The sequence below is a fragment of the Schistocerca nitens genome, chromosome 4 (assembly GCF_023898315.1).
Source record: "Schistocerca nitens isolate TAMUIC-IGC-003100 chromosome 4, iqSchNite1.1, whole genome shotgun sequence".
Lineage (NCBI taxonomy): Eukaryota > Metazoa > Arthropoda > Insecta > Orthoptera > Acrididae > Schistocerca > Schistocerca nitens.
The window spans coordinates 599,478,846-599,494,154 of record NC_064617.1 but is presented as its reverse complement, the minus strand read 5'-3'; the positions used below and the strand labels follow the sequence as shown (position 1 = coordinate 599,494,154).

General features: G+C 39.3%; 1 protein-coding gene across 2 annotated transcripts in view; it reads left to right on the top strand.

Moving 5' to 3' along the window:
• Positions 1-13,250, top strand: part of LOC126251766 (proton-coupled amino acid transporter-like protein pathetic) — an 83,230-nt gene extending 69,980 nt beyond the window's left edge. For both annotated transcript variants that reach the window (XM_049952386.1, XM_049952387.1), the window contains exons 8-10: positions 5,959-6,137; positions 9,400-9,569; positions 11,895-13,250. In XM_049952386.1, coding sequence (XP_049808343.1) covers positions 5,959-6,137; positions 9,400-9,569; positions 11,895-12,133 — 588 coding nt within the window. In that variant the 3' untranslated portion in view covers positions 12,134-13,250. The remainder of the gene's footprint in view (positions 1-5,958; positions 6,138-9,399; positions 9,570-11,894) is intronic.
• Positions 13,251-15,309: the final 2,059 nt, after the last annotated feature.

Genomic DNA, 15,309 nt, shown 5'->3' with positions numbered 1-15,309 from the left:
TCTCATGACATCCAGGACCCACTAACAGCTGAAAATATGCCCAGGACCCTCATGGATGAAAGTTATGTGGCAACATCACCAGCCTCTAGGATACATAAAAACATGTGGTGTGTGTAACGAATAAATTTGAAATTGCTGTCGTTAATATTGTTGCAAACATTTGTTCTAGTTAGAAAGGAAGTGTGGAAGTTTGATGAGTTACACTACAGCGAGAGTTAAAAGTCTTTACAATATATAGAAATGTAAGTATATTTACTGAATATATCGTACAAACGAACTAAGTAGTATGTTTAAATCCTAATTCAATACATGACTGATAGAGGTGTTATAATGTTGAGGGGATACAGTATTAAAGTTAATAAGAAGTTCGAAATTTGTAAATAAGAACCTCGTTTATTTGGTCCTCAGTAATCCGGATTTCCGGTTTATCCGGATTCATATTTTGTGTCCCTTGGTATTTTTCTCTTTTTTTCTTATAACACGAAGATGTGTAGTCGGTGAGGTACATAGGCTGCTTATCACTAGGCCGGTAATTTAGTCTAGTACTGAGTGATAAGGAACTCGGAGTGTGTGAATGACATTGTTTCTCAAGTATTGTACATTAATATAACGGTGTATTGATGCCCATCAAGTAAGTTGCATAGTAACCACGCCAACAGCACTCCACCACAGCTCATTGTACCTCTGGTCTGGTGCGATTCTCTACAGGTGTGACACCATCTGGTTAGTGGCGCGTGTGAATGTCTCTGCTCTCTCAGCCATCTGTTTGTTTTGCACTGACGAGCCTTCTCTCCTTAAATCATCTAAGCGTGCACATCCCACGCTTCCACCTACAGTTACTACAGTCAGTCTTAAGAAGGTGTACTGGCATTTGTATAGTGCTGAACATTTAGACTTTTTGTATTTAGTAGAATATACATCCGGGTTTTCGATTTTCGGTTTTCCAAAATAAAAGTGAGAATTTACGATCGTGCTCATAGCTGTACTTCCAGCAGTACTTTATCTCCTGCGTTCCCAATTTCGTAGAAGTTGTCCTACGAAAATTGCAGAAGAAGCACTCCTGGACGAAAGGATATTGTGACGATATTCTGTCGTCACAGCCTGGGGTTAGAGACCCGGTCCGGCACACAGTTTTTATCGGCGCACACCCACTGCAGAGTGAACATACAATCTATTTCATAATCTACTGGCACCATAAAAATGTTATGAGGGTTTTTAAAAGAACTCTTTCGGTGCTATCCAGAACTGTCAGCAAAAGGGTTGTGCCAATTTATTATAATGTAGACCAAGTGGGTCTCTCGAAAATGCTATTATCTCATTAACTGTTATCTCCACAAAAAATGTTATTACAGTTGTCGGTAGAACTCTTAGGGTCGTATTAAGAAATGCCATCAGATCTTTTGTACGAATTTATTACTTTTACGTGACAAAAGTGAGTCCCACATTAATTATCTCATATAATGTCATCGTCACAAATAATGTTATTATAGTTTTTGGTAGAACTCTGTGGGTGATATTCAGAACTGTCATCAGAACTATTCTACGAATTTTGCTATATTAGATAGAGTATCAGATTAAAACAATTATTGTATAAACTATTATCGCCACAAAAATGTTTTTATCATTTTCAATGCAACTCTTCCGGTGCTATCCAGAACTGCCAACAGAACTGTTATACAAATTTATTTTTTCCAAACTGACAAATAATTTTTTACGATACCAAAATTTTGCCGAGTTATTGTTTTCTTCCCGAAATTCTGTAGAACTATTCGTGTTTTGAGCAGGGAAATGTAGAACTATTGCATATATATCAAGAACTGTGAAAACAATTTATATTTATCGTAAAAGGAGTTCAAACTTCACGGGAAATGCTCATAAGCATTCCTTAATAAAGGCAGTTACTACGTAAACAATTACCTGCACAGAATATGTTACTAGTATTTTCGATAGAACTCTTACAATGCTATCCAGAGCTGGCATCAGAGCATACGAACAAACATAATTTTTTTTTTTTTAGTAAGTGTGCCCCACAATTAATCAATTACCATACAAACTATTATAACCACAAAAAATGTTATTATGATTATCGATAGAAGTCTTGAGGTGTTAACCAGAACTGTTCATCAAAACTGTTGAACGAATTTACTTTTTCTGTGGAGAAAGTGGGTCTAACATCAAAGCAGTTGCCGTATAAAATGTCATCGCCACAAAAAGATATTATTAGGATTTTCGATAGAGCTCTTGGTGTTCTGTTCAGAACTGTTGTACGAATTTACTTTTTGCGAAAATTGACAAAGAATGTATTCGATACGAAAAATTTTTCGAGTATTGTTGTTTTTTTCGCTAAATTCTGCAGGACTATTCAAATTTTGTACAAATAACTCTAGAACTATGACATTTCTATCAAGAACTCTGAAGAAATATATATTTCTGAAGAAAAGGATTCCAACTTCACAGTAAGTGAAGAGGTTCCCTCCTTAAATTGCTATTATCTCGTAACGTGTTAGCTGCACAAAAAATTGTAATTAGGATATTCGATAGAACTATTGGGGTTCTGTTCAGAACTGCCCTCAGAACTGTTGTCCGAATTTACTTTTTGCGAAAATTAATGACGAATGTTTGCTATACGAAATTTTTTTCGAGTATTGTTGTTTTCTTCGTTAAATTCTGCAGAACTATTCAAATTTTGTACAAAGAACTCTAGAACTATGCCATATCTATCAAGAACTCTGAAAAAAATATATATTTCTGAAAAAAATGGTGCCAACTTCACAGTAAGTGAAAAGATTTTCTCATTAAAATGCAATTATCTCGTAAAATATTAGCTGCAGTAAAAAATGTTACTTGGATTTTCGAAAGAACTCTTGAAGCTCTGTTCAGAACTGTGCTCAGAACTCTTGTACTTATTTACATTTTGCGGAAATTGCCAAAGAATGTTTTCGATACGAAAATTTTTAGAGTATTGTTGTTTTCTTCGCTAAATTCTGCAGAACTATTGAAATTTTGTACAGAGAACTCTATAACTATGACTTATCTATCAAGAGCTCTGAAAAAAATATATATTTCTGAAAAAAAGGGTGCCAGCTTCACAGTAGGAGCTCTTATGGAGTTCTTAATTAAGTTGCAATTACCTCTTAAACTATTACCTGCACAAAAAAATTTCACTAGGATTTTCGATAGAACTCTTCACGTGGTGTCCAGAACTGTCATCAGAACTGTTGTACGAATATATTTATATTTTCCGTAAAGAAAGTGTGTCCCATATTAAATCAATTTATCTCAAACCATTATCGCCATAGAAAAATGTTGTTGGGATTTTCGATAGAGCTCTTGGGGTTCTGTTCAGAACTGTCCTCAGAACTGTTGTACAAGTTTAATTTTTGCGAAAATTGACAAAAAATATTTTCGATACGAAAATTTTTTCGAATATTGTTTTCTTCGCTAAATTCTGCAGAACTATTCAAATTTTGTACAAAGAACTCTAGAACTATGCCATATCTATCAAGAACTCTGAAAAAAATATATATTTCTGAAAAAAATGGTGCCAACTTCACAGTAAGTGAAAAGATTTTCTCATTAAAATGCAATTATCTCGTAAACTATTAGCTGCACAAAAAATGTTACTTGGATTTTCGAAAGAACTCTTGGAGCTCTGTTCAGAACTCTTGTACTTATTTACATTTTGCGGAAATTGCCAAAGAACGTTTTCGATACGAAAATTTTTTCGAGTATTGTTGTTTTCGTCGCTAAATTCTGCAGAACTATTGAAATTTTGTACAAAGAACTCTAGAACTATGCTACATCTATCAAGAACTGTGAAAAAAATGTATATTTCTCGAAAAAGGGGTGCTAACTTCACACGACTAATACAGTGGGCGCCGGCCTTCATTTAGTGACTGAGAGCAGCGGCAGTTGCGTAGAGTTGTAAGTGCTAATAGATAAGCAACACTGAATGAAATAATGTGGGATATATGACAAACGTATCCGTTAAAACAGTCCGACAGAATTTCGCGTTAGTGGGCTATGGCAGCAGACGGCCGACGCTAGTGCCTTTGTTAATGGCACGACATCGCCTGCAGCGTCTCTTTCTCGGGTTCGTGATCATATCCGTTGGACCCTAGCCGACTGGAAAACCGTGGCTTGGCCAGATTTCAATGGTTAAGAACTAAGTGTAACGCGCCCATGGTATAGACGTAGAGTCTTTCATTCATAACCGAAACCTCCTCGGTCCCGGGTTCGAAACCCGGCACTGCTTAAATGTTGAATAAAAATCACCAGCAATGGCGGCCAAAGACTTCCGGTATAAGAAGTCGCCCTCATTCATCCAACGGCCTTGTCAAAGAGGGTCGCAGGACCGGATAGATGTTACGGGACTCTCTTGCCTTCGGACGGGAAACTGACCCTAAGAGAGGAAGAATGAGCGATGATCAACGGCTTGAGAATGCAGAAGGCAGTGGAAAATATGGCATTACAGACGCAGTGTGTATCCACAGGACATGTGGCCTGTAATTTAAAAAGTGGTATGATGATGTCTCCATTGAAAACAGTTTCAGGAATAGTACACCATTCGGATCTCCTGGAGGGTACTGCCAAGGGGAGTTGACCATGAGAAAAATGTTGAATAACCAAAGAAAAGTTAACGTTCTGTGAGTCTGAGTGGGGTGAGTCAGAAGTTTGAACGTAGTAGAAAAGCTAGAAAATCGGAAAAGCGAAATAATAAGGTTGACTTTAGATATACTGGAGGTCAATGAAGTGAAATCGACAGGAGACAAGAATTTGTGGTCACACGAGTATAGGTTAATATCAGTAGCTGCGAAAAAAGGCATAACGGGAGTGTAATTTGTTGTGAATAGGAAGTTAGGGCAGACAGTGAGTTACTGTGAGCAGTTTAGTGGTAGAGCTATTCTCATCAGAATCTAAAGCAAATCGACACCGACGTCACGAGCAGAAGATGAAGAGATAGAGGAAGTATATGAGGATACTGAACGAGTAAGATATTGTTACACTTAAAAATACATATGTTCAGGAATCTTGTCTTTTATAGAAAGATACGTGATATCAACAGATTTAGTTTTTAAAACCGTCTCGTGAAGTCTCGGTCCTTAGACAAAAGAGCATTTAAGCCTTCTCTTGGACAACTGACTTCTAAATTTTTCTCAGTCTGCATTTCCTGTCACTCACTGCGTTCGTTTTTCGAAGCTTTTATTGTCTGCTTGCAGAGCCCTGTCACTTGTAAATATGGTTCACCTACTTATCTAACTGTTGTAAGTCCATTACAAAGTAACAAGAGTCTTCTGTGTGAAATTATGGTGTTCAAGAATCTGAAATAATAGTTTAACACGCTGCAGATGTCTACACAACATAGGCAGTGTTTACGGGTATTACGTACGTCTGGTAACGAATTGTCTTTTGTTTGGAAATGTTATTCCAAAGGCATTACAGAATGTCGTCAGAAACAATCTGAAAAATTGTAAGGGTGATTCAGCGTAGATTGTGCTGAGAATAAGTTGTTAAGAAAAAATCCGATACGTTGCGTCGTTTCCTTGTTAATTAGCACTGAAATTAGCGCGTTCTTCGTTTGGTTTCCCAAAACCGAACAAGAGAGCGGTACAATAGTTTGACATGGGACGGAAGTAAGAATGGAACCCGAGTCGAATGCTGAGCAGTCTCGTACGCAATCGTCTTCGCTATGAGAACAATTGACACTACTTGTATCTGGCGGGACGCTAAAATTTGCACCATCGACAGCCTGCTTGGCTAACTTCAGTGCTAATTAACTCATAAACGACGCAACATATCGAATTTTGTAAACATTTATTTCTCAGTACAACCTACCCTGCAACACCTTTACCATCTTTTCACACTGTTTCTGACCACTTTGTGTAAAATACAAGTGAAAATATCTTAATGAATCTAGGCTGCTGCATCAGTGCAGAAATCTCATTGTATCTTTTACAGGTGTTGCCGGTAGAAAACAGCATGAAGAAACCGAGCCATTTCCTAGGATGCCCTGGAGTGCTCAACATCGGTTTCTCCATCGTCGTCGGCTTGTACGCCATGATGGGCTTCGTCGGTTACTGGAAGTATGGCGAGGACACCATGGATAGCATCACTCTAAACCTGCCGCTAAATGAGATGTAAGTGTATCCTGAGCCCTCTAAGAACTCGTAACAATAGTTGGTAACTGTTACGTACCTCATCAGTAACTAAAGTAGTGAAGGGTACGGCAAATAACATTTATAGCAAAATCCAGATTGCGATCACTGTGTGAACATCATCAATGCACTAAATGTAAGTTGAAACATTAAAACCATTAACATACACACATTTTCATGTCGAAGGTTGAGTTCACAGTAATCATTCGGTTTCATTAGTTTGTGTGAAGATACAGACAGTCGACAAACACTGTGATGGAATTTAGTATCTGTTTTTACTGTTTGCGTTTTAGCACTTCTGGAATCAGAAAATTTTATACCAGTGCTTTTAATCAAAGCGATTGTCTAGTCAGAACAGCCCCATAAGACTAAGTAAAAAAAAAACTGTCTTGCGCAACATTGTGATGTAGTGATAGGAATTCAGTTTCTTTGCTAGAATATATTGAGTAACTGGAAGTGTTGGTGGATGAATGGTCTGTGAAAACACAGTCTTCTGAAACACATGAAAACACGTTCAGGTAACATTTGCGCGTGAATAGAAATTTTCCCAACACATTCTTTTAGCACTGCATGTTTGAAAATTGCTTCAAATGTCTTCGTATGCAGGGACGACGGCTTCCTATTAACGCCATTCTGCATGCAGGAGTGGCGTTTCCAACGGATCAAGCTACTGCACTATCTTGTTAAATGTAAAAATTTCATCTCTGGCGAATAATTATAGAAGACCGGCGATTACGATAGGATGTTATTCAAACGTCTCAAAAACAAACATCGGCCTTAAGGCCCAACGGAACGGACCGCTCGCCGAGTCATCCTCAGCCTTTAGGCGTTACTGGAAGCGGACACGGAGGGGTATGTGGTCAGCATACCGCTCTCCCAGCCGTTGTCAGTTTTCGTGCCCGGTATCCTTCTCAGTTAGGTAGCTCCTTAACTGACCTCACAAGGGCTGAGTGCACCCCACTTGTCATCACGCGGTAGACGCGGACGGTGACCTATCAAAGTGCTAGCCAAGTCCATTTTTATTTTTTTTAAGGAGCTCTCAATACATATTCAACTGAGCTCATAGATACACGTATTGACAGGCTTAAGCGTATATGATATTATGAACAACAGAAGGACATCCATGCTACTTGTACTCAAATTTCATAGTTCTTACGATACAGAATTGCACTACAAGAATAACAAAAAAGTCTTACCAAAGTCAGAGCATCTAGCGGATTCGGTATTACAATGTGGAAAAAATCATTACCTTTGAACGATACAAATTGTAACGATGGTATGGCATTGATGGTCGGAAGTTTCCACCTGGCGGAGTTTGGCCGGCGAGTTGCAAGTCTTTTCCGTTGACGCCACATTGGGCGACTTGCGTGTTCATTATAAATGAAATGGTAATAAAGACAACACCACTCCCAGAGAAAGAAAATCTCCTGCCCTATTGGGAATCGAATCCGGGCCCTCTGTATGGCAGTCAGACGCGCTAAACACTCAGCTAAAGGGGTGGGCAAATGATACTGAGTTGTTGCAAAATTATATTTTCATCAACAAAAATGGTAGCAACGAAAACGAGCAGTGGCCTAAAGCAGACGTGCATCATGCACTCCACACTGTGAATATGTGCTCGTAAACTGTGCGTGAAGAGTTAATAGACTTTTATTTCTCGGTTGTAAAATACGACAGTTCTTCACTGCGACGGTACCTAACAGTTGATGCTGAATAGTTGCTCTTCCAAATAGCAGTCCAGACGAATAAACCAGTTGCGACTTTCCCTCATACTGTTCGTACCTTTGATTGTCGGGCTACGCGCTGCTCTATTTAAAAAAGAATAGCTCGATGTAGTCATAGGGTCGAGCCACAAAAGGTTCAAATGCCTCTGAAGACTATGGGACTTAACATCTGAGGTCATCAGTGCCCTAGAACTTAGAACTACTTAAACCTAACTAACCTAAGGACATCACACACATCCATGCCCGAGGCAGGATTCGAACCTGCGACCGTAGCGGTCGCGCGGTTCCAGACTGAAGCGCCTAGAACCGCTCGGCCACACCGGCCGGCGTCGAGCCACATCCAACTCACTGCAAATAATAAACTGTATCTGTGATGCCGCAGACAAACAATCCTTCCATTGGCTAAAATCGGAGTTAATAAAATATACAGAAATACGAAATAAAAGTTAAGTGAATAATCTAATGAGAAGAGTTCTATTCCAAAAGCCGTATTTGGTTTAGACGACAGAGAATTATGTCGAACAATATTTATTCAAGAAAGGACATCTGAAATAAACGGGAAGACAGACAGAAAATACCTTTATGAAATGCAATAAAGTTACGTCTAGAACTTTTCGATAACGGTAACAAAATCTTCAAACTAAAAAGTCATCGAAGAGTCGCGAAAACTAAATCCATTTCATGCTCACAATACGTGAATGACTGACTAGTTCAAATAGTTTAGAGTTGAACACGATGATTTATAAATTATCACACGCGATACGAAGAACAGTAATTAACATTCTGTCTATCCTCGGTTCCGTAATACAAGCGGAAAAAATTAGAATCCTACTCTGTGGCATATTCGGATCTCTCGTAAGTTAGAATGCCTTCATTAGTTGGAGTATTGGAGGGGGCATTCACCGCCCCGAGCCAATCACCTATACGACTAAATCACGCAGATTACCATAGACAGGTTTGCCTTCCTCCAGCAACGACACAAAGTATCATATCGCTCCCTTGGTCTCTTCACTCGAAAAGTCCCAGTTTCCACTTGACTCCCGCAGTGTTCCGCCACTGTCTGCTTTTTCTTTGGCTGAAGACCGTTCCCACCAAAATTACATCGTTATTAACTTCTAAAGACATGATCTGATTGAATTCATCACTTCCCATACTGAACTAACATATTACAACATTTTTTAAATAAAGAAATTTTAGAACTTTCAGTCACATTCAGAGCATTCATATTAATTAGAAATAAAGGTTTGCTCACAAATAAATAAGCTGGTGTTCTTGGGCAACGACGCGATCGCTGATCGTCCTTAATTTAAGGCTTGCAAGACAGATGCGACTGTCTGGTAGACTCACAGTAGTATCTGATTGGATGCAAGACAGGCACTTTCCAGTACCTGTTACATACACACTGCAGGAGAGATAAGGCAGCTCAGGAACTCACACGTCGGCTCCGTTTCTACTTTTTCTTCGAGACTTGTGAGTCTACCTGTGCTGTGCTGACGTGTTTCCCTCTCTTGTGACCGCAGCCTGGCGCAGTCGGTGAACGTGTTGATCGCGCTGGCTACGCTCGTGACGTTCGGGCTGGCGGTGATGGTGCCCAACAACATCGCCCTCTCCATGATCCTGGAGAAAGTCTCTCCTAAGAGGGCCGAGGTCGTCCAGTACGTCTTTCGCATCTTCGTCGTCCTCGCTTCAGGTAAGGAAAATTGCTGGTCACTCCATTACACAAGTCGCATTATGCTCTTGTTAATACTTCTGGTAAATCGTGATTCTAACGAGGAATAAAAAGATTTAGCAACAAACTACCAAACTATTGACAGTCTATGTACACCTCTAATGCTCTCGTCTTCCTCTTAAGTTTACTTTAGTCAGATACAATAAAACACTTCTTTTCTCTTTTGTTGACTTGTTACTACGTATCTATTTCAAAACGTCTGATGATTTAGTAAAAATTCAGAGCCAGTAATGATACCGTTTCTACTTCCCCATTTACTTACACACTCCGAAAGCCATCATACGGTACATGAGTGAGGGTACTTTCTCTCCCTGTTATACCCCTCCCTGCCATTAGCAAATGGAGCGACGGAAAGCAACTGAATTACTTCTGTACAAGCCCTGATATCTTCAACTAGGGTCTGCACTATACCGTTTTTACTTCCCCACTTACATACACACTCCGAAAGCCATCATACGGTACATTAGTGAGGGTACTCTCTCTCCCTGTTATTCCCCTCCCTGGCATTAGCAAATGGAGGGACGGAAAGCAACTGACTTACTTCGGTACAAGCCCTGATATCTTCAACTAGGGTCTGCACTACGTATGTAAGACGTTTGTTGGGGACCGTAGGATTATTCTGCAGTCTGTCACAAATTCTGGTTCGCTAAACTTTCTCAGCAATGTTTCGTGAAATGAGCGCCATCCTCCCTCAAGAGATTTCCATGTAGCTGTCAGTTTAATGAGATAACTTGACACGGCTGTCGGGAATTTGACGAATTGCATGGTGGCCATCAGATGCACAGGTCTATTGTGTATTTTTTACTGGTATCCGTCGTAATGACCAGCTTCACGGGAGGAAAGAAGATGTATATCAGACGGTTATGTAATTCCACTTTCCACTGGATAAATTTAAAACCATCAGTCATAAAATGTTTAGAAAATAACTTGAAAACCACACAAAACTGACTTCTCTATGATTAAAAAGAACGATCATTAAGGTGGTAACGAAAATAACCAATTGAAAGTGGATCTGCACATCCATATAATGAACAGTTTTTCTTTCTTCCTTTGAAGACGATCGCTACGACAGTAAAGAGTAGAAAGCAATGAATAATTTTCTGTTGCTGACGGCAAACACGCATTTCTTCCAATTCCCATCGGTTCACAGCACATATGCGCAACACTCGCGTGTTGATCAAAGTAACCGCTAACAGAATTGGAAGGAAAATCAGCATTGGCCGTATTCTTCCACTATTCACTTATTGGTCGTGGTGCACACAATACGCCATGGAGTCGCCAATAAATAACCGCTAACAAATGTGGTACAACTAACCCGAATTACTTAGGTGTCTTCCTTTAATCTGTCCTGGTGGGGAAGCCAAAGTCTCGATCAGTACACAAGAATCGGTTTTACAAGTGTTTTGCATGCTGTCTCTCTCATATATAGACATTTTCACTTACATGGAATTCTCCAAATAAAGCGAAGTCACCCATTCGCATTCCCTACAACCGGCATTAGGTGCTCGTTCCACTTCCTGTTGCTTTGCAGTGTTACACCTAGATTTAAAATCGAAGTGACTGTGTCAAGCAGAACACCACTAATACTGTACTCGAATATTACAGGATGATTTTTCCAACTCATCCTCATTACATTTTCCCACAGGTGGAGGAAGATGCTATTCATCACACCAAACATAAATTCGATCCAAGTCATTCTGTGTCCTCCTACAGTCACTCAAAGACACTACCGTGTCAGTAGTAACTAGTCGTTTCCGTGTATAGGGTAAGCCAGAACTCCCGGCAAACTTTCAGAGGACCAAAACAAGAAAAAAATTTTCAGTAAACATGAGCTCCAAAGTGAATACCTTAAGAGCTATGAGCACTTGTTCATCTTCGCTATTGTTAGACACGTTTCTACTGACAGCTCTTTGATTTCCACATCTAAAAAGCGCTAGTATGGACCAAAACAAGGAAAAAATTATCATGAAACATGAGCTCTAACATACATACCTTAACAGCTATGAGCATTTTTTCATCATCGATACTGTGAAACACATTACTTTTACTGGGAAAGTTCTCAGAACTCTTCAGGTATGCAATTTAGAGCCCATGCTTACGGGATTTTTTTCTAGTTTCGGTGCATACCACCACCTCTGAAAGTTTATCGGTGGCGTTCTGGCTCACCCTGTATAGATAACACTGTGATCCCATAACGCATTATGCCAAGTCCGCTTGACACCTGAAATCACATAGCCAAGAGCCTTTGCAAAAAACTACAGTTTTTTTTTTTCTTTTCCGTTTCAGTGTCAATAGCGGTGGCCATCCCGAAGCTGCAACCCATCGTGTCGCTGGTGGGAGCTGTCTTCCTGTCCGTGTTGGGACTCTTCTGCCCACCCATCCTGGAGATCGTCGTCTTCTGGGACGAGGGCCTCGGCTGGAAGCGCTGGAGAATGTGGAAAGACATCTTCATCGCTGCCTTTTCACTCTTCGGCCTAGCAACTGGTTGCTACGCTAGTATTGTTGACATTATCAACACCGTATAGACTGCTGTAACTGCAGCCGAAAACCCGTGGACTGAAAACTGGATCCACTGCTGTAGCGTCTGCGCGAGAGATGTTCTCGATGTAGTGCCGGCGTGTAAGCCTCCTGATCATTAAACGTGAGGCCATTTACTGCGTCGAGGAGAATATCTAGTTCAACCGGACTGCAGCTGTTGAACTGTATGCATGAACTGCGAAGGACAGAAGTGGTGGATACGGACTTTGCGAATCAAGTTCCTATATCAGAGCTCTTTTAGTGTGTTTATGTCGTGTGTTTGAGAAGTGTGTGTGTATGTGTGTTTTCTCGCTGTATTTATGTTGCTACATTCCGGGTACAACAATGACTCTCGACACGCAACACATCGACGTACAAATATTTACCAATTTCCAAAGCGTACAATAAATACAAAGGTGACGCTGACTGGATGATGTGCTATTGTGAGAAAAATATACACTTGCTAAACAGATTAGATGTAATTTGCAGTTGTCAGAAAACATATGTACCCACTGATTCAATGTGTAGGACTAATTTTTTCATTCTCTGTAAATGCACTTATGCCACAAATGGAGATAAATAGTAGTGTCTTCGAATTTTTTTCTTACAGTGTGGGTGATTAGCTATCACGTGGAGTTGTCTGAAGTGTCTATCACAACTTATTTGACGCTATTATAAAAAAGCAGTGAAAATATAACTGCAATTGCATTAAACGGATTATTCGACAAATTGTGCAACTAACGTTGGCCGAATACAATTGTGCATTCTGTTTATACAAGCATAACTGTTTTTGATAAGTGCATGAATGTAATGAGTTACAGCTGTTATTATGAAACAGCAGTTTTATATTAGTAAGAATTTTTGTCTTCAGTTCCAAATATAATTCACGTTGACGAAATTTGTTACTTCTAGTTTGCAATTACGTAAGCTAACAGTGCCTAACTTTAAGTCGCACATCATTGTTTCGTTTCTGTCAGTGTGAAGCAATACCAGTACCTGATTAAAGAACTGTATCATTTGCAGCTGTAATGTAAATGTCAGTTTTAATATACCTTTGTCACGAGATACTGAAAATGATTAGTGGCTTGCTTTTGATACTGATAATTATATTTATTTTCTAGTATATTTGACCATGTTTTATTTGATTTCCCTCTTTCCTCGTGCGTGTCTCAAATATTGACAATGATTAAATTTTAGCTGTCCACCTTTACAGATAGTCAACAGGTAGCAGCAAATAATTATCACGTAAATACTAAATCTCCAATAACAAAAAAAGTATCCTTCTTGTTGCAAATGCATAATCACTGGCTTACTCTCACACAGTTTGTTCATCAGTATAAACTGGCAGTTATTATAACTTTTTAAATCCCTGTAGATAAAGAATAAGTTTTACTGTTTGTTTGTTATGCAGTCTATAACTGTGTGAAGTGGTCACTTCCCGGAATAGGGCTGTCGTTTTACAGAACTCTGAAATGTTTCATACTGTGTAAAAACTACACACTTCTAAGGAGTCCACACATTTTTCTAAAAACATGTCTACCTACAGCCATAAAATTTGGGCTACTTTGACTTACTGAGGAATACGAGGAAAACTTAAAAACTTCTCTCCGTGGCGCAAAGCATTTTCTTTTTATATTTGCGAATGTGTCGTTCATAAATCTAAGTCGTCAATTTAATCTGCTAAATATTTCTGTTTATAGAGCTATTTATACAAATCATGTTGTGTGCATTTCGTTCTAATCGATAAACTGAAATATTTTCATTATAAAATTCTTTCCTTTTGGGAGCCTAACTCTGATAAAAATTCATCTAAAGTTACTGATTGTACATAACTTACGATTTTTCGTTCTTTTCAACACATCAGGCTTCCATTGCCTAACTAAAATGTGAAGTTAATCCACGTGGAGTATGTCCCTCAATTTCACAATAGTTGAACAGTTAATGGCCTATGAAGCAGTTGGTGACACAGACGTGTAAAAGGAAGCATGTTCATTTTACATTAAGAAATAAATAGGAGATAGCTTTATGCAAAATTTATTCTGCATTATTGAATGCTGACGAAGAAAAATGCGAATATCAGTTTTTCTCGATCATTCAAAATGGTTTAAATATCAATCAGTTGATATTTAGGCCTCATTTTGCAACTGGGAGTGAGATGTAAGTCCAGCACCTAATGTCAAAAAATGAATAGCAGGAAACATAAAAAATTTAAATTTTTATTCGATGTAAACCTCTTTAAAGCCAATGCATTTAATCGTAGTGCAATGTGTGCGTAGAGCATAATGCCCTCCCTCAATTACTATTCTGAATGGGCTCGGAATCATTCATTTCTAGTTACAACTTCTTGGTTGGACTGAAAATGATATAAAACAGGAACAAATTTCATGGGGTGTGGAAATAAGTAGAAGTGCGAAACAATCTAGTGAAAAGGATGAAGATTCTTACACTAAGTACGTTAGTCTTCATTTTCTCACAAAGTCCTGCATTAGGGTGGGTGCAGTGTGCTGAACGCGAGGCAATTCTCACGTAGTTTTTCATTCGACTAGTCCTTAAAAGTTTCATAGTGTCACTAGTTACTGATTTACCCCTTGCAAAGTGTATCGTGGCAAATATGGCATTAGGACATTGTTCAGTACATCACGAAAAACTAAAGAAATGCTGTGTTTAATGAAAGATGATCTACTGTCACAAAGTTTTCATACTCTTATGAAAGGACATGGGTTTCGCTTTGAAGCTATCGAAACCCTATTCCACCCTCCGCAGCACTAGGAATCTACATTAAACGAAGCGTTAAATATTTGCAACTGCATCAGTGCGTTTATTAAGGTCAATGGCTACGACCTTAATGAAAGCTGGGGACAACTGCTAGAACGGAACGTTCTTCAAAAGAAGACATCAAACAGTTAATGTCAAAGAGGGGAAAACGGTGCTTGGGGCAGTCTCTATTCTTCCTCCACTCCATAATTCCAGCCCGAGGAACAAAGGAACCGTGTTTCTTTCACTGCTGATTCACTGCTCGTGCATGCAAGTCGCGTCCTCCAAGTGACGGCACTCCATTTATGGCGCCACACCGCTTGTGTATCAAAGACATATGTCGAGCCCAGCTGTCATCTGCTGCAGACGGTGCAGATCAATAGTAATGCATCTACAACAGCAAAAGAGTTTTATACGAGTTTTTATCACA